Source organism: Blennius ocellaris, assembly GCF_963422515.1.
Source record: "Blennius ocellaris genome assembly, chromosome: 15".
In the NCBI taxonomy this organism is placed as follows: Eukaryota; Metazoa; Chordata; class Actinopteri; order Blenniiformes; family Blenniidae; genus Blennius; species Blennius ocellaris.
Genome location: NC_137664.1, coordinates 23,027,578 through 23,046,399, shown reverse-complemented (window position 1 = coordinate 23,046,399; position 18,822 = coordinate 23,027,578). Strand labels below are relative to the sequence as shown.

Sequence of the window (18,822 nt, the reverse complement as noted above, 5' to 3'; positions counted from 1 at the left end):
CACACACATTTTATTTTGACAGTCCCACAGGAAGACCATACCAGGAGGACACTACACACAAAACCTTCTTCACTGCTGGTTGACAACTTACAACTACTAAACTAAACTACATGAACTAAACAACAAAAACACAACACAACACAATTATTACCAACACTACAAACCTAACATAACCCCAATAATTACATTTAAAACACGACAAACAGAAACTCCCACAATGCATTGCAGCTCTCAGCTCCTTTATTGCTACACATTATTAAAATGGAAGATAAATGTGGGAGATGTGGATTGTTAGAACCATGAGTGTGATGGTGTGTCTTTAATGTCCTGTAGTTGTTGTGGAATTCACTAGAATGTTCCGTCACTCTCAACAAGTCTGTAATGAACCTCCTGGAACTGTCGGCGCTCCGCAGCGCAGCGCTTTTACTCTGAAAGGTACAGGAAGCTCCCAGCTTCAGACACCAGTTGAGCCGCTGTCATGACCTGCAGCCGCAATTCTACGTTCTTCATCCTTTATTGTTGTAATGACGTCACATCACTGCTCCTTCACGACCCTACATTTTACCACTCTTTGTAGCGGGACTGTGCTCTGGGTGGCTTTGCCTCCTTACATCCCTCTCTGGGTGGCTTTGCCTCCTTACGTCCCTCTCTGGGTGGCGTTGCCTCCTTACGTCCCTCTCTGGGTGGCTTTGCCTCCTTACGTCCCTCTCTGGGTGGCGTTGCCTCCTTATGTCCCTCTCTGGGTGGCCTTGCCTCCTTACGTCCCTCTCTGGGTGGCCTTGCCTCCTTATGTCCCTCTCTGGGTGGCCTTGCCTCCTTACGTCCCTCTCTGGGTGGCTTTGCCTCCTTACGTCCCTCTCTGGGTGGCCTTGCCTCCTTACGTCCCTCTCTGGGTGGCCTTGCCTCCTTACGTCCCTCTCTGGGTGGCCTTGCCTCCTTACGTCCCTCTCTGGGTGGCTTTGCCTCCTTACGTCCCTCTCTGGGTGGCTTTGCCTCCTTACGTCCCTCTCTGGGTGGCTTTGCCTCCTTACGTCCCTCTCTGGGTGGCCTTGCCTCCTTACGTCCCTCCAGGATGAACTGCAGTGGGACGGAGGCTCCGGAGCCGCGGGTTGCCGACCCCTGGTCTATATCATCAGACTGCCAGAGGCTCTGGATGATCCCAGTGACTCAGTCCCTTTTCACCTTCTCGCTTGCACGTCGGCCATGCGCACGTGATCTGTGGGCCCTCTCTTCACAACACCTTTCCTATTGGGTTGTGGACATCATTAGGCACGCCCATGTCTCATGGGGGTGTCCGCTGAGGGCTGGTGTACGCCGTCATTCCACAAGCTGCGGGGACGACTTCCTGGGCTGCATCGAGTGGGGTCCCGCTGGACGCAGTCTGTGCAGCGGCCTCGTGGACGTCACAAACCACATTTGCGAGATTCTACAACGTAAATAAGGCAGTGGAGCACCCATTGGAGGGGGTTCTGGGCCATGAGGTGGGTGCTCTCCTGAATTGGAGATTCCTCCTGACTTTGTTGTCACACGTCATCCAGTGCTCAAAGCACTGGCAGTCTGACGGGAGGAAATAGAACAAAGGTGACGTTACGTCACTGGAGCTCTATGAATCCCAGATGAGCGCCAGAGCGTTCAGTCCCTCATGTCCTCGCGAGACGTTAAGGGACTGAGCTCTCGGTGTCACACGAGTCACCGGCAGGTCACAAGTGACTTTGTTGTCATAATAGTCTCCACCTGCGTATGCGTACGGATGATAATCCAGCGCTTAAAGCACCGCCTCTGGTGGTCGTCCAGGGGTCAGAGAACCATAGTTACATATGGAACCTTTGGTTCACTTATACGTTGGTCGATGTGAAGCAAGAGGAGTGGATCTGTAATGAACTCAGGCTTCCCTAATTCCCTCTTCACTCTGACCTCATGTTGGTGATGAGCTTCTTGATGGAGTCAGACACCGTCCGGGAGTGTCCAGCCAGCACCGACCACTTGGGGGGGTCTTTAGGGTTGACAGCCAGCGAGCGGGCAGTCTGGATCAAGCCGGTGGAGCTCTCCAACATGTTTTTTGCTGCCACCACGATGGGCTCCATGGCGGCACAACCCTGAGGGGTGGGAGAGCAAAGCAGGATGAAAGAACTAGAAAACACGAAATGGCACTGTTCCACATGAATAACCCCTGGATGTTGCCGTTTTCTCACACACACTCTGAGACAAACTGAGAGAATAGTGACGCTGTGCTCTGGCCACACAGAGAGCTGCCATGAAGACCAACCTCTGGGCTGATCTGAGCGGGAATACTGGCAAACTCTGGGTTGGAGGCGAACGCAGTCAGATTGTCCACAGCTTCGATGAGAGGGCCGGTGGCAGCTCGACACTTCTCCCTGTTCTCCTGGTTAAAAGCTCCATCTAAAGCCTGTGAGGAGGAAAGTGCAACACACAAAACTGTGAGTGGCTATAACCGGTGGTTCTCGCTCTCGTCTCACAGCGAGAAGGTCCCGGGTCAAAAACAGGCCAGGGCCCTTCTGTGTGGGGTTTGTAATGTTCTCTCTGTCTGTGTGTGTGGATTCCCCCCCCCCACAGTCCCAACAATAGGACCCGTGGGTCCCTGAGCAAGACCCTGGGATTGGAGGGGGTGAAGAAAGTGTGATAAGCCAGTAGAACGAAAGAAAAAAAAAGTGTGATAAAGAAGTAAATCAATAATAAATCAATAATGATACCAATACACCTAAGTCAATTACGTTAATGTAATTTCCATTGGACATTTGCTCGTTTTTTTCTTGCCTCAAATTTATACCAGCTATGTTTTTTTTTTTTTAATATGTGTTTGTATTTTTCTACCATAAGCAGAGCAGTTTGTTGAATTTTAGTAATTTCTTTTTGTAAATGTTGCTTTATTGTTGTGCATTAATGTATGAAGTAGTTGGTGCTGACCAACTGATTGATTACCACTGGGAACAAATCAATTGGTAAATGACACAATCTTCAAGAATCACACTCTTCTTTCACAGAGGCAGTCATTTTGCAGAGCACGAATCCACAGTCCATCATTTGTTACAGCTGAGTCCGTTCTTTTCTAATTTTTGCCCACACTGATATTGTAACTGTATCTTGTGCAGCTCCTATGAATAACCAACATAAAGAAACTGACGAGGACTTCCACATGCGCTGCCCGGCATACCTTGATGGATTTGACCAGGTTGGCCGTGGTGTTGGCCACCTCCTTGGCTGACTGGACAAACTGCCTCTTGGCGACGGGGTTGGGCGTCTTGGAGGAGGCCAGGCGGCAGGCGTTGCACAGCGCAGACGTGTGCTTGGCCACAATGGTGGCTGCAGAGAGCACCTGGACAGAGACGTGGCGGATCATCTACTGCACAGAGGCGCAGGCGTCCAGCCCGGGGGAGGGGAGGGATGAGAGTCAGTGACTGCGGCCATGCTGGGGGCTGGTACCTGAGACTGCGTGCAGGCTGGATCCACCAGGTTCTGACAGGCCATCTGAATGGACTGATTGGCCCGGGCAAACTGGGCGGGGTCCACCAGACCCTTCTGTCCCGCTGAACTGTTGGGATCCGACACCGCAACCAGATAAGCCCCCTGAGGACAGCGGCAGGTTAGATACCAGGTGAGAAAACACTGGTGTCACAGTCATGTCTCCTCCATCCTGGGAACAAGGAGCATGTTTCTACCTGTGCAGCTGCTTCGGTGAGGCCACACAGGGCTTTGGAGCCACTGCTGACTGAATCTCCGAACTCGGGCAGGTTAGAGTTCTTGGCGTTGTGGGAAATGCCTGCCATAGACTCGCCGAGGATCTGCCAACAGGAAACCACCAGGATTAGTGACGAGCTGGACCTCTATTATGTCTCGATCTGGACCATTTTTATCGTCACTGGTTAAAATGGACTAAAACTAAATAGAGGAATACAGGGATAATAAATGACAGAGAAGAAAGCGCTAGGAAGCTCAGAAGGCTTAAAAAGATTTTGTCAGCATTTTTAAAAAACTACCAAGTACAAGAAAGACACACATTTACGAACAATTCACGGTTGTGTACGAAAGCTTTGGTTTTCTTTTAAAGATTTGACGGATCCAGCACATCAGTAACACAATGTGTTTGTACGCAATCGTTCAGTGTTTCACTGTCCTTCAAAATCCCTACATCAAGCACTCCAAACACAGACGGTCAATTGCTTTGGCCCCTTCCCAGAGGACGGAAGGGCCCAGTGGTCCTACCTTGGAGTTCTCCATGACGCTGTCGATGCAGTCGAAGTACGACAGCTCATTGACGGCCTCTGTGGGGTTCTCCAGCATCCCTCTCACCGACTGCACACACACACATCACAATCACAGCACACAGGTACAGCAGGTTGACCACGACCTTCATGGCAGGAACCTCTGAGAACCCAGGACCGGAGCCATTTGGTAACGTCTCCGACAATCATTGTATACGGTGAACTTCACAAGCATTGCAGTTAAGGCACGCTCCCAATCTGGAATCATTTTAGATGACAGCCAATTTCCCTGCAGGCCCCAGGAGCCATGACAAATGCTCTCACGCCCTCAGCAGTCTTTTCCACCTGGTCTGTTTTTGCTATAAAGTCATCAAAGGATTTTGGACATTGATAACCAGATGATCCCGACATGTCAGTTTATTAGACACCTACAGGCTCACAGTTTCAACAAGACTAAGGTGAGGGACTCTCAGAGGATTTATGGGATGATGTTCTTTCAATGTAAAAGCCTACATCGCACCCACTGGACTAAACTTAAACTCTCTCCTATTGTTAATCTCCTCTGTGGCCCACAAGCTCCCGCCTCTTTGGTTCATATATTTTGTTTTGCCCATCCCTTCACAACTATTGGTGCAATATCTAACACATTTTCTGCGGCTCTGCAGGCGCTCTTTGTTCCTACAGTCTGCCCAGAGATGCTCTTCATTTCACTAAACTTAAAAAGATCAGACACGCACTTTGTGGCTCTACTAATAAAGTTTTAAAGTTCGGCAAAGCTACTCATTCATATAGAGAAACTAGAGTTCCACAGTGTCGCCCTCTTTCATTTGTTCACTTGCACAAGTCTTTATCACCTCCTGAATTTGCTTTGTAGACAGAGTATAGTTGCGTTAGTCAAACTGGATTGTTGTATGTGTGTGAGCACAGGGAACTTGTGCTCCTTCGTGCCTTTTTTTTTTTTTCCGGGTTCCGGTTTATAAAAACTGAATATTCATTACATAATTGTAGATGCTGTCACGGCGGTCCACCTGACTGACGCTTTTATCTTCAATATGCAGCAAATAATCAATAACAATTGTGCTTGTGCAAAACATAGTGCACATTTTCAGAGGTATGGCTTTTAGTGAGCAACGTTCAAGGTATATTTTGAAGAAGGAATACACAACACATAGGACACTGGTGCTCAATAACGTGGAACACTTTTTTTTTTTTTTACAGAAATTCAGTGAGAACTTCATCCAGCTTCAACTGCATAATCAATAAATTGTAAATGTATGTGGTTATGGTCTTTAAGATTGTGTTTTATAATGTAAACATGTTTGATCATGTAAGTGGAACATTAGCAGTTTTACAGCATCTTTGAAGTATTGAAATATCTTTAAATAACTAACTAGAAGGGAGGGATTCAAGAGAATGTTTCATGAATGCCCTTGTTATGCATTGAGGGCACATTTTCCCCTCTTTTTCCTTTTATTGGTACTTTCTCCCCATTTTTTTCTTGAGACAGTTTTTATGTATTAAGTGGTTTCAGCCTATTCTGTTTGGTGGAGTATTTATATGTAGTATCGGACAAGGTTTTATGTGGACTCTTCCATCGTACACTCTTCAACACATCAGCAAAAGAAGAAGAGAATCTGAATTATTATGTGAAGGTTTAAAAACCATCCCATTATGTTCTGTACATGAATATGCTCACTACTTTAGTGAGTCGTAACAGCCCTGGTAACACGGTTGAAACTCATGGCTAAATGGTGCAAATGACAATGTGGTGAATCGAGCTTACAATTCAAAACAAAAAAAATTAAAAAATGAAATAAATGTAAAAAATAAATAAATAAAAATACAATAAAATAATAATAAAAAAATTATTAAAAGATTATAATATATAATAATATAAAATAAAATAAAAATAAAATGAAATAAATGTAAAAAATAAATAAATAAAAATGAAATAAAAATAATAACAAAAATGTAATTAAAAATTATTAAATAAAATGTAATGTAATGTAATGTAAGGTAAGGTAAGGTAAGGTAAGGTAAGGTAAGGTAAGGTAAGGTAAGGTAAGGTAAGGTAAGGTAAGGTAAGGTAAGATAAGATAAGATAAGATAAGATAAGATAAGATAAGATAAGATAAGATAAGATAAGATCAAATCAAACTAAACTAAACTAAACTAAATTAAAATAAATAGACAGAATGTGTGTGCAGCCGTCTCATGTAGATCACCTCCAGTTCTCTGAGAGCGTTGTCACACTCCTTCTGGCCTGGAGCCTGCTGGGTGCACATGGTGATCAGCTGGTTGATGCTGTCGGTGACCGCCCTGCAAACACAAACACCCACAGATGAGAAAGATGAAGAGTTAAAAGAAAAAGAAAAAGAAAGAGAGGAGAAGAGCTTGTTACCGGGCGGCTGCTGCCAGCTGGTTCTTGAGGTTGGGAGAGCTGGGATCAGTTGACAAAGCTTTAGCAGCCAGGAGCAGCTTGCTGGACGACATGGAGATGGTCTTCAGGTTGGACACCACCTGAGTCTGGTCCTCTTTGGACTGAAGGACAAAGAATTACACATTAAGCATAATATTGCACCATAATATGTACCACAGACCTGCTGCTCAACACAATATTTTTTTAAACCATAACTCAGTAGTTTCTCATGAACATACAAGCTGCAGTTTATTTTTGAGGCAATCCATGTATAGCCATCTCAGATGTACATTCAATAATGTGAATAAAAAAACAGCCCCATATAAAAATAGTAGGGCTGCAGCCAACGATTATTTTAATAATCGATTAATCAGAAGATTATTTTTTCGATTAATTGATGGATCGGTTAAAAAACCCATTTAAAATTGTAGGACCAGTTGATACTGAACGAAGCAAACATCAAATATGTTATGATTATTTAAAAGAACATAACTGAACTAATACAAGATGTATACAATATAAATACATATATACACATGAATATAAGATGTATACAATATAAATACATATATACACATGTATATAAGATGTATACAATATAAATACATATATACACATGTATATAAGATGTATACAATATAAATACATATATACACATGTATATAAGATGTATACAATATAAATACATATATACACATGTATATAAGATGTATACAATATAAATACATATATACACATGTAAATAAGATGTATACAATGTAAATACATATATACACATGTATATAAGATGTATACAATATAAATACATATATACACAGGTATATAAGATGTATACAACATAAATACATATATACACATGTATATAAGATGTATACAATATAAATACATACATATACACATGTATATAAGATGTATACAATATAAATACATACATATACACATGTATATAAGATGTATACAATATAAATACATACATATACACATGTATATAAGATGTATACAAGATAATGATTAAATCAGATTTAATGTACTTCAGGGACCACAAACAGTCCAGTTTCATCCTGAGTGACCAGACTGGTAATATATTGTTATAATAACCTTTAAATGTACACTTCAAAGTGTTTCTTTGTTGTATCACAGTGTGTGGAATGAAATTGTCTATATTCTTACAAGATCAAACAGTTAGTACTGAAAATGATTACAATCTCAACATAAAGTCAATTTTAATGAAACATTCTGGTTAAAATACAATGAAATGTCAAAATAAAACTAGTGTAAATCCTCTATAAGCTCCTTGCTTGGTGGGACCAGGCTGGAGCCTCTTGGTGGGTTTTGGTCCACAGCTCTTATGTTGAAAGTCAAACTGACAGAGAGGAGCTTCACAGAGCAGCACTGCACTGCAGGAGGCGGAGATCATTCACATCTCAAAACTAATCTCCTGAAACCACAACGTCTGAATATTACAATAATCACTATTTGGCCATTTGGCCATGAATTGATAATGAAATTCCTTGCCAACACTTTTAATAATCGATTTGATCAATTCCTTGTTGCAGCCCTAAAATATAGCATAGTCAGCTTATAAGAAAGAGTGCGTCATGTCATGGTAACTAAGTAAAACACTGGTGAAGTAGCTCTTATGTGGGGGGGGTGAAGGTACACGCTATTCCTCTGACTGTGACAAAACCCCTGGCGGACCTGACGGCACTGACCTGGGAGGTTCCTGCCATGTCAACGCCGGCCTCCAGGAAGTGGCTGAAGTCCTGTCCAAACTTGCTGGTGGCCCTGGCCAGGTCCTGGGTGGTTCCTCTGGATGCCTGGACCACTTCATTGGCTGACTGGTTCAGCCCTGCGGCCACCTCGTTGAGCTGGGATTGAACCTCCTGGAAGCTCCTTCCACTGGACGGGAACTGGAGAGAGAGATAAACTGAACTGTCTGGCTCAGACAGAAATTCCTCTTTGACGAGGCTGCACAATAGAAACACAACACATATTGGAAGCGTACAGAAGACACGAGTACAAACATCTAAAGGAGATGTTAAAAGAAGGCAGGAACAGCAGCCTTTGTAACATCTGCCGGATGGACGTAACTGGAGGCAGTGATTGGATGAGAGGGTCCTCTGTGATCACGCTCGCTTTCCTTATCCAGTTCAGAGACCAGAGGCCTGTAGTACGACGCTGGATTTCCTCTTATCAAGGTAACTTCAAGGATTAATCCTGGGTTTTCTGTACTACGACACTCGCTCACTTCTCACCAGGATAAATCACCATGGTAACTGATGCTGAATGTCTAACCTGCTACAGACCAGGTTATGTTCTTGATAAGCAGTCAGAGCTCCGCCTCCTGACCAATCAGATCTCTTGTCCATTCTTAACGGATGGTGATTGGTGGGCGGGTTCAGCTCTGAGCTGCAGCCGAGAGGAGAAATTAATTTAGAGATCTTTATGACATAATAAAATAAATCCTGGTCACTGAGGCTTTGAAGGATGTTTTTATTCTTGACTTGTTCCAAGTCTGTTTTTCTCCACGAGGGTTGATCTGGAATAATGAGCTTAATGATCTCACCTGACACAACTGCACACACATGAATTTATGGAAGCAGAACTCCTCCTGTTGTCACGGTGATGAATTAATATTCTAACATGAGAAACGCAGGCTCAAAACAACTGGAAGGAGAATGTAAACTAAAAGAAGAGTAGAGAGGAAGTTCATCCTGACACCTTTCTGCTGGAATAAAGTGAAACTGAGTGATCACAGTGCCGTCCCTTTATAATGCTGATTAATTAATATGTAAAATGTATCTCAAAACTAAGTGTAACGGACCCTAAACTTTCTTCAGTAGCTCTATATCCAGATAAACATAACTAGAGCAAAGGAGAGCAAACATTGATAAATCTCAGCTTGCCACAGGCAAAAAGAACCATCGCAATGGTTTGGAAAACTATTCAGAGAGCAACTACAACACAGTGGACAAGACAGATGGTTGCCGGCCATTAGAGAGGATCACAGATAACTTAAAGTGTCAACCAACTGTATCTTTGAGACAATATGGAGGCTGTCATTCAATATATTAAAGCTCCAACAGAGCAACCCGGCGGAGCGACTGGGAGAAATGCAGACCCCAAATAAGAACATGTCAGACTTTATTCTTTGACAAAGTTTTAGTTTTTGACTTAATGATACTTAAATTTCACTTTATTAATTAATTAATTAATTCATTTGTATTGAAAAGTCTAAGTTTAATATGGGAAGATTATATTGAGATAAGATAGGCGAAGCACTTTTGTTATGATTTGTTTTGTGTTTGTGTCTTTAGTTTTTTGTATATCTGTTTGTTCTGTGTGCGTGTGCGTGTGCGTGTGCGTGTGCGTGTGCGTGTGCGTGTGTGTGTGTGTGTGTGTGTGTGCCAGGAGGAGCCCACAAGAGAAGGATAAAGCTCGTATTTAACAACCACTTGAACATGGATCTACACGGCCGACCAGCGTTGCCAGATATGACAGAATCCCCCAACTGGGGAGCCAAACTCTCTTATCTTTTAACTTTGTTTATGTTTTGTTCATTACCACACATATAACAGTTTAAAGATTTTAACATGATTGCTACACAGGCTGAGGTTGGGGCTGGTTTTTATTGAGGTGTGTGGGTTTGACGTTGTTTGGGCTGGAAACAGGGAGTCACAACTGGCAACCCTGGTGCTGACCAGTGTGTAAATAGCGTGACTTCACATCGTCTTCTATGCATGTGATCTGGGGCCCGAAAGCATCCAGTCTGATCATGTTCACATGGCAGGATGCACTTGAAATGATCGTGGAAAAAAGTCGGATCCCAGCAAAAAAAGAATAAATAAATCAGACTTGAGCATCAAGCCCTGCGGTGTGACTGTGTGGATGAGCATAAGAAGCAGCAGTAGTACTCACAGAATCAGCCAGAAGAGCCTTGCTGGCCTCGCCCACAGTGCGGATGGCGTTGTCCACGTCTCTCTGGCCAGGAAGGCAGTTCACACAGCGGTTCAGGGCCTGAGACACGGCCTTCGCCACCTTCACAAACAAACCATCGGTCTTCTTACTGACGATGCTACAGCGGTAATTCACACACAGATACAAACTCATCTATCACACAAAAGCAGTGTCCTCTAAAGCATTGTTTACCTACGTCTCCAGACTGGCCCAGTCTTAAACCCGTGATGTGCTACAAAACTGACACTTTCAACACTGAAAATCCTTCCAGAGAAAAGTGAGTGCACCGTCTCAGGTCTGCTCTGGATTTGATAAAGTCTCATATCTTGTGTGAAAATCCAGTCTTGACCGTCTCAGAGCAGACAAGGCCTCAAACCCCACTTTTCCACCATATTCACTGGAAATGATGCAAAATAAACAAAGCAGAAATTCTGGCAAAACAGCAGGTTTAACTTTTGCTGTAATGTTTGTTTTTAATAGTATTTTTTTTAATGGTCATGAATAGGGAAGCGGCAATACCAGGATCGGGTCTCAGGTTGATACCAGGCATGAGTACTTGTACTCATAAAATTGCCACCGATACCACTTTAGGCTGCGTGCGGTTTACGGCACTTCGCCGCAAGGCGCAGGCGGGTAGTGAGGAGCACACACCTTATTCAAAGACATTTAAAACATTTTAAACAGCTTTGAACAAGCTGTGCGCTATTTTTTTCCACTGTCTTTTTTGAAAATTGACAATTGGAGGCTAGCTGCCTAAAACAGTGCCCGGAAATGTAGCTGCCGCTAAAGTTCCCCCCCCATGTCAGGATGCAGGATGAATGTCAGTGCATCACAATATAGAAAGGTTGTTCAAATAACATCTGTTGAACAAATTTTTTTTAAATAAATGTGTGTATTGGCCTCAGTATTCTGTATCAGTGAGTACTCAAAGGCAAGTACTCATGCACTACTCGTTTTGGAAAAAAGTGGTACGAGTGCATTCTGAGTCATGAACCAAAAGCAACATACCGGGAAGTGCATGATGCTAATACCTGCTGTTATACAACAAACTGATGCTTTTCATCCCTTTTGCTCAATATTTGAAAACGTTCTCTTAGTTATCAAAGAGCATGTGGAGACCAGAAACTAGCTGAGCGTGTGCAGTTTGAGTCTGATTGAAAAGTGTCATCTTGGAGGAATGCTTGTCGTCAGACTGACGCCGCGCCGCTGCTCCTCCTCCCTCCCAGGACGGAGCCCCGTCGCTCCGCGAGGGTCTGACCTGCGCCAGCCTCTGCTGGTTCTCTGCGTCTCCCGGTTTGGCGATGGCCCGCTTGGTCTCCTCGATCAGGTTGCCCGACTTGTCCATGACGTCCCCGGCACAGTCCAGCATGGCGCCGCGCGCCGCCGCGTCGTCCGTAGTGGCGGCGACGCCTCTGGCGGCCGAGGCCAGAGACTTCAGGGCCTGGGCCACGTCTCGGGCCGCCATGCCTTCAACACATCAGAGGAGAGTGGCTCGCTTGTTTTTGCAGCTTTAACTGGTTTTTTTTCCCCCTCCTCCTTATTATAGTTTTAACAGCAGATAGAATTGGTACATTAAAGTGCCTATGACACCATGTCACATGTTAATTTAATAACTTTTCCCTTAAAAAGTACCAGTCAAAGGTGTATTAGCCTTCATTAGATGCCCCCTGGAATTGACACTTTTTAGAATTTTGTACTGTTGACAAGCTGCCGGAGGGCGGAGCCTGACAGGAATGTGCAAGTGACGTAGCAGAAAGAACTGCAGACGGTTTTTTTAAGGGGATTTTAAACGCAGAATGATCGAATACATAGACATATAGTAGTAGAGTTCTACGAGATTGTGTACCGTATTTTCCGCCCTATAAGGCGCGCCTAAATACCTCAACTTTTCTCAAAAGCTGCCAGTGCGCCTTATAAACCGGTGCGCCTTATATATGGAAGAATTGCTCTACTCTGCTATTTGACAGCTGAACAACCAGAAGCTTTTATTTTGACAACTCTAACTTCGCAACCGGATCTTCAGAGGACCACACTCCACACAACACCTTCCTCACTCATGGTTGCACACCAACATTCTAACAAACCAAAACAAACTAGATGAAATAATGACTCCCTAAACTGGGGAACAAAAACACATAAACACAATCAACACAACACCAAGCACAACAACAACCCACAATAACCTCCAACAACACAAAACATGAATTCCCATCATGCCTTGCATCCTGAGCTCCTCAGTGCAGCCGATAGCTGCAATGAATTATGGGAGTTTCTGTTTGTGGTGTTTTAAATGCAATTATTGGGGGTTATATTTGGTTTGTGGTGTCGGTAATAATTGTGTTGTGTTGTGTTTTTGTTGCTTAGTTCATGTAGTTTAGTTTATTACCGGTAGTTGTAAGTTGTCAACCAGCAGTGAAGAAGGTTTTGTGTGTAGTGTCCTCCTGGCATAGGCTGCAGGTAGGACTATCAAAATAAAGTGCGTGCACCTCTCTGGGTGTTAGAATCAGTGGAAAATGTAACCTAATGGCTTTGAGCTATAAAGGTTGTTGACCACTGGTCTATTCCATGCGCCTTATAGGGCGGTGCGCCTTATATATGAACAAAGTTGTAAATTATGTCAATCAATGTAGGTGCGCCTTATAATCCGGTGCCTTATAGTGCGGAAAATACGGTATATTTACACAGTGGACCTACTCTCGTCTATTGTCCACTATATATAGTGGAGACTATATAGTGGAGACTATATGGTGGAGACTATATAGTGGAGACTATATGGTGGAGACTATATAGTGGAGACTATATGGTGGAGACTATATAGTGGAGACTATATGGTGGAGACTATATAGTGGAGACTATATGGTGGAGACTATATAGTGGAGACTATATGGTGGAGACTATATGGTGGAGACTATATGGTGGAGACTATATGGTGGAGACTATATGGTGGAGACTATATAGTGGAGACTATATAGTGGAGACTATATGGTGGAGACTATATGGTGGAGACTATATGGTGGAGACTATATAGTGGAGACTATATGGTGGAGACTATATGGTGGAGACCCAGTGGTGTTTCTAGATATCAATACTTGGTGGAGCAAGACTTTATTTCAGGTCTCGTGACACCACTGAAGTCCAAAGTAAAGTGTGTGCGCCACCTTTTAGCCACATTATAACAACCATATAGGCCCTTATCCAGTAACAAGGTTGGGCCTTGGAGATAGCGGATCAAAAAAATAAAAATAAAAAGTCATTGAAATGAAGGAACCAGGTGATGCAGTTCTAAAGACAAGTTCTACCACTACACTACTGGTAAATATCTGTTCATCGGTGAGAATCCTAAAAACTCTTGATCACTGCTTCAGCCACCTTCAGTTTCTCAGCTAAAATAAGTTTCAAACTCGTCCTCGTAAATAATCCAACTAATCAGTTTTAATTCTTAACGGTTCAATAGCTTCAGCTGCTAACAAGCTGGTGTTTGTGACGACTCTAGTTCTGTGAAGCAGAGCCTCAATCAGCGCTCTGTGGATTCAGGACCTGGTGAGAGGAACCTGTATGATCGCATCAGATCTACAGTCGTTATTCTGTCGTCTCCACGGTAACAGACATGGACTCAATCACGTCTCCCTGACGATCAGTGTTGGCGTCTCGTCTTCAGATTGTCTGAATCTGTGCTGTAGTTGCTGGTTGATCGTCAATATTCCCCCCAAATCCTCTTCTTCTTTAACAAAAAGTCTTCAACTGCCACTGAACTGTGTGAAATGCCAGAATATATTTCTCTTTCTTCACTTTCCTCTGAGGCGTCTGTTCAATTTTCTTAAAATTTCACTTGTTTTTCATAGTTTTTTACTTGCAGGTGATGGCAGTATGACAAAAAATGTTTTATAATAAAAAAATACTTTTATTTTGTATTGCTTTTTTTCCAAAAATGTCTTGGTGTCATAGGCACTTTAACTTTGTACGTCACCTTCAAAGCACAGAATAGTTCTGCGGTAATTCGTCATAAACAGCTCATCCGATCTGCATCTGAGTTACTAAAGACATCGCATCAAACAGAAGCAATTACTGTAAACCATCTGTTTAAATTAGAACTTAAAATTAAATTCAATAACCTATTCAATCCAGGGCTTACTTCCTTTTTCCAGCTGCTCTGAATAATAAAGAGTTGCATCCAGCAAAGTCGTGGTCATTTGTGTGGTCTCAGCTTCAGATCATGACGTTTGTCAGGACTTCCATCAGATTTAATGGTGAAAACATGGCGCCAGGATGTTGTTGTGCTGTAGCTCCAGTGGCACTGACCTGTGTAGTTCTCGTTTCCCTGAGTGGCTTCGCTCAGCAGCTGGGCGATGGCTGAGCTCACGGCCTTGGTGCTGGTACCCAGGTCCTGGCAGCACTTCTCAAGCTGGACAACAAGGAAAGGAAAGGAGGCAGGTGAAGAAATGATCCGCCAGCTGACCACTGCTGTGCCGTCGGGGTCCGTGCCGTGGTGCGCGTCTCAACAGGCCTGCATTTCTTTTGTTTCTGCTGTTTTGCATCTTGTACTAATAGTACCGCAGTCGGAGAAAATCTGCAGTCCGAGGTGAGGACACTTGTCTGTGTTCTACACCTGGAGGCAGTGTTCAAAATAACAGGGCTTTAACGTTCCAACTCATTTTCTGGGTAGATTTCCCACTTTTCAAACTGTATAGAAAGATATCATGTTACATTTTCATGTACCGATGTTCTTTTGCACTAAAACAAAGGCAAATATGTTTTTTTTTTTGTCGCTTCAAGAATATTTTGCTATAACTTTACTGGTCAAAAGCTCTAATTGGGCTGTGTATGGCTTCTGAACTGACATGAGGGTGAGACACACAGCAGGTACTAGTGAGTTTGTCATACATGGGTAAGAAATCAATGTCAATCAAACTCGTCACTCCTACAGAAGTGAGGCTGGGCTTGACCACTGTACCCGTACGGCAGATGCCCATGTCACCTTACCGCTAATGAGCCTGCTGTATGACACATCTCTAGCTGATCCTATACCACTTGCCGTGACTCTTGATGTTGCTCTCTATCCTGAGCTGGTTCACGAGGCCAGTGTGGACAGCAGGCCGAAGCTCAGCAATGACGAGCTGCTGTTACACCATGAGAGAACGGAGGAGCTCTCGGGTGGCTTATTTCCACACATAGACGCTACAATGTGCTCCAATATTAACTGTAAAGATGCTTCTCATGGCAAATCCCTTTGTTCCTTTTATAATTGTACTACAGGAGCTATTTATGAGGCCAGCAGAGCACACTTTACTGTCTATAAGAACACAGGTAGCATCACACCAGGGTGGAATAAGCATGTAGCTGTCCATCATACAGCAGCTGAGGAAGTCTTCAGAGCTTGGATTCAGGCAGGCCGTCCCGGGAGGGGGCCTGTCCCGGAGCACTAGACGCTTGCTAATGCTAGGTTCAAATATGCTGTACGTTTTGAGCATTAAATAAGGGAACAGCAGCTGCATGTACAGTAGAGGGAGTTTCTGGTTCAGATAATACAGCAGAGTTACGGAGACAACACTATGAGGATCTATTTGACAGTGTTAAAGGGGAACCCTCTGTAAAGGAGGTCCGCCAAGCAACAGTCCAGCTCTCTGATAACAAAGCCAGTGGTTCACATCGGATCACTGCAGGACATCTGAAGCTTGCGAGCCCAAGGCTTGCAGGACTTCTTGCTCTGGTCTCATGGTCGACTACTAGACTATGTCTCTTCTGTTAGTTCCTGTCATTAAGGACAAAGCTGGAGGGATTGGGAGCTGAGATAACTACAGGCCTATTGCGCTTGCCAGTGTGGTTTCCAAGGTCCTAGAACGGGTTCTTATAGATCAAATCACCAAATATATTGGTACCAGTGATGATCAGTTTGGATTTAAACCCAAACACGGTACTGACCTCAGTATTTATGCTTTGAAAGAAACTGTTGAAGTTTACATGAGAAAGAATTCCTGTTCTTCTGGGATTTATTGACGCCTTTAAGGCCGCTGACCGTGGAAACATGAAAGTAAAGAGACTTTGGGGAACTGCTCTGACAGTGACACATTCACTTCACCCTGGGGGGTGAAGAGCAGCTCTTAAATATCTCTTCTGAATGTGGGTTAAAATGTCATGTTAAATAGAACAGAATGCCAGAAAGAGCTCAGTTCTGATCATAAGGACCTCAACTCCTCCATTTTTACCTGAAACTCACTGTCAGCAGCAAAACAACATATCTGGGACGTCTCATCACTGATAGAATGTGTCATGATGATGATGATGATGAGGAAGCTTGATAATGAGTCAATAACTGCTGTGTTGATGTGAGGACACATTGAAAACATGCAGGGCTTCTCCACACCTAGTGAAGACAATGCCGTATGCTGTATGCTCAAGCCAACATACGAACAAGGACATTTTCTATGTGAAAATGACTTTCTTTAGAGCTTATTGTGTTCCCTCGTATACCGCCCCCTTGTGGACTAATATAGACAATCAAGAACGTGCAGATGTGAGAAGTTCTGCCAAGCAGGTGTTTCTGCTTCTCAAGCTGTCATGAGGAACCTGATGTATAAAAGTGTAACGCAGGAGAGAGGAACTCACACCACCATTATAATCCCAGTCATACCACTGTGAAACACCAGGCTGACTTTTATAATAGAGTGATATTTGACTGTGATTGTCCTGTTTCTGATAGGATTATACACTTGCTATTCTTTGTTTTATGTGTAGTGAATGTTGTTGTATGGACTCCTGTGTCGACAATAAAACATGATGATGAATGTGATTATGTGTGTGTGTGTGTGCGTGTGTGTGTGCGTGCGTGTGTGTCTCACAGTCTCTCCTGGCAGTGGCTTCAGTTTGCCCTCCTCAGCAGAAGCCTTGGCTTCCTTGATGTCCTTCTCCAGGTCTCGAACCATTGATATAGCGTTGTCTATCTCCAGAGGACCGCAGGCCTCCTGCGCCTGCACATGAACACACAACACGTGTCCACTATCACATCACTACACATTCAAAACCACAGTGCTGGAAATGTACGTTTCCTGACAAATATCTACAATTTGCTTTCAACAGAAACGTATTATTTCAATCAATGACATTAATTACGGTGCAGTTGTTTTTATTTTTTTTGCTCAACTTCTTCTGCATAACTTCTTCATCTAATCATCTTATCAAACAAATAACGCAAATATACAGTAATATCTAATATAATATAATGTGAACAATGTTGTTGAACCAGGCAGAAGCCTTCCACCAGTCGCCACTTCCTGAAGGATCTCGGAGGCAAATGTCAATCCCACACATGCTGCAGGATCCTGGCTGAGGACAGATGAGCGGCGAGGACTGAACCGGCGGAGTGCGATACCTTGTGTGAGGCGGTGCGGAGCTCTGCCAGGGCGCTGGCCAGGTTCTTGGCACACTGGCTGAGCTGCATGGCTGAAGCCTGGTCACTGATGGTAGGGACTGTGGCTTTGGAGGCTGTGACCATCTTGGCACCGGGCTGGCAGAGGGAGAAGAGACAAGACTCTCAGTGCTGCGTGTGGATCGCCAATGTTACAAACAAGAGTCATTATATTATTCATTTTCTATACATTACAGTTTGACGTTTACATTTTTTTTCTAAATTCTGTGTTCATGCTCTATTTTGCCACAGAGAAGAGTATCTAACCACATGGTAATGATTTAAACTTCAACAATACAATGAGAAAATGTTTGCATCAATGTTTTTACTGCAGATTTATCATCATTATTGGATGTATTTCTTTGTGTTTATTGCTACTGGTTTTCAATTGTTCTTGGTTGGTGGTGTGAACAGAATCTCCTTCAGGCATAATGAAAAAAATAATCTTCATCAATCATGTTGACAGTGGAAAACAGTCACACAGGGCATTTAAAATGCATCGAGTTTGTCCTAAAGGTGGAACAACTTAATTGAAATGTCATTTTTGGCAACAGCTATTGATTTACTGGCGAGTCTGAATTTCACAGTAACTGAATGTGTGTTTCTTAAAGTCAATGCAATGAAAGTGAAAGGACATGACTGATTCAGTTGAATGATCAATCATCAGTACAGGCGCAGCTCAAAACTTTCACAGATTAGATTTACTATGTCAAAACTTAATTACAAACCACTTTTGTTTCATTCTTTATATGCCATGAAAATCAAACTGAGCTTTTAAAAATGCTTTAATATTAGAATAATAAAGTCGCATGTTTGCCACATGC

The 18,822-nt window shown here is 43.4% G+C and overlaps 1 protein-coding gene across 1 annotated transcript in view; it reads right to left on the bottom strand.

Moving 5' to 3' along the window:
- tln1 (talin 1) overlaps positions 1 to 18,822 on the bottom strand; it is a 130,082-nt gene that overhangs the window by 44,697 nt on the left and 66,563 nt on the right. The window contains exons 25-38 of the mRNA XM_080510109.1: positions 17,963 to 18,097; positions 17,433 to 17,561; positions 14,896 to 14,998; positions 11,855 to 12,063; positions 10,558 to 10,677; positions 8,352 to 8,549; positions 6,622 to 6,761; positions 6,446 to 6,539; positions 4,222 to 4,311; positions 3,678 to 3,800; positions 3,442 to 3,585; positions 3,173 to 3,334; positions 2,267 to 2,407; positions 1,915 to 2,096 (exon numbers count right to left, since the gene is read on the bottom strand). Of these exons, the coding sequence (XP_080366235.1) occupies positions 1,915 to 2,096; positions 2,267 to 2,407; positions 3,173 to 3,334; positions 3,442 to 3,585; positions 3,678 to 3,800; positions 4,222 to 4,311; positions 6,446 to 6,539; positions 6,622 to 6,761; positions 8,352 to 8,549; positions 10,558 to 10,677; positions 11,855 to 12,063; positions 14,896 to 14,998; positions 17,433 to 17,561; positions 17,963 to 18,097 (1,970 nt within the window). The remainder of the gene's footprint in view (positions 1 to 1,914; positions 2,097 to 2,266; positions 2,408 to 3,172; positions 3,335 to 3,441; positions 3,586 to 3,677; positions 3,801 to 4,221; positions 4,312 to 6,445; positions 6,540 to 6,621; positions 6,762 to 8,351; positions 8,550 to 10,557; positions 10,678 to 11,854; positions 12,064 to 14,895; positions 14,999 to 17,432; positions 17,562 to 17,962; positions 18,098 to 18,822) is intronic.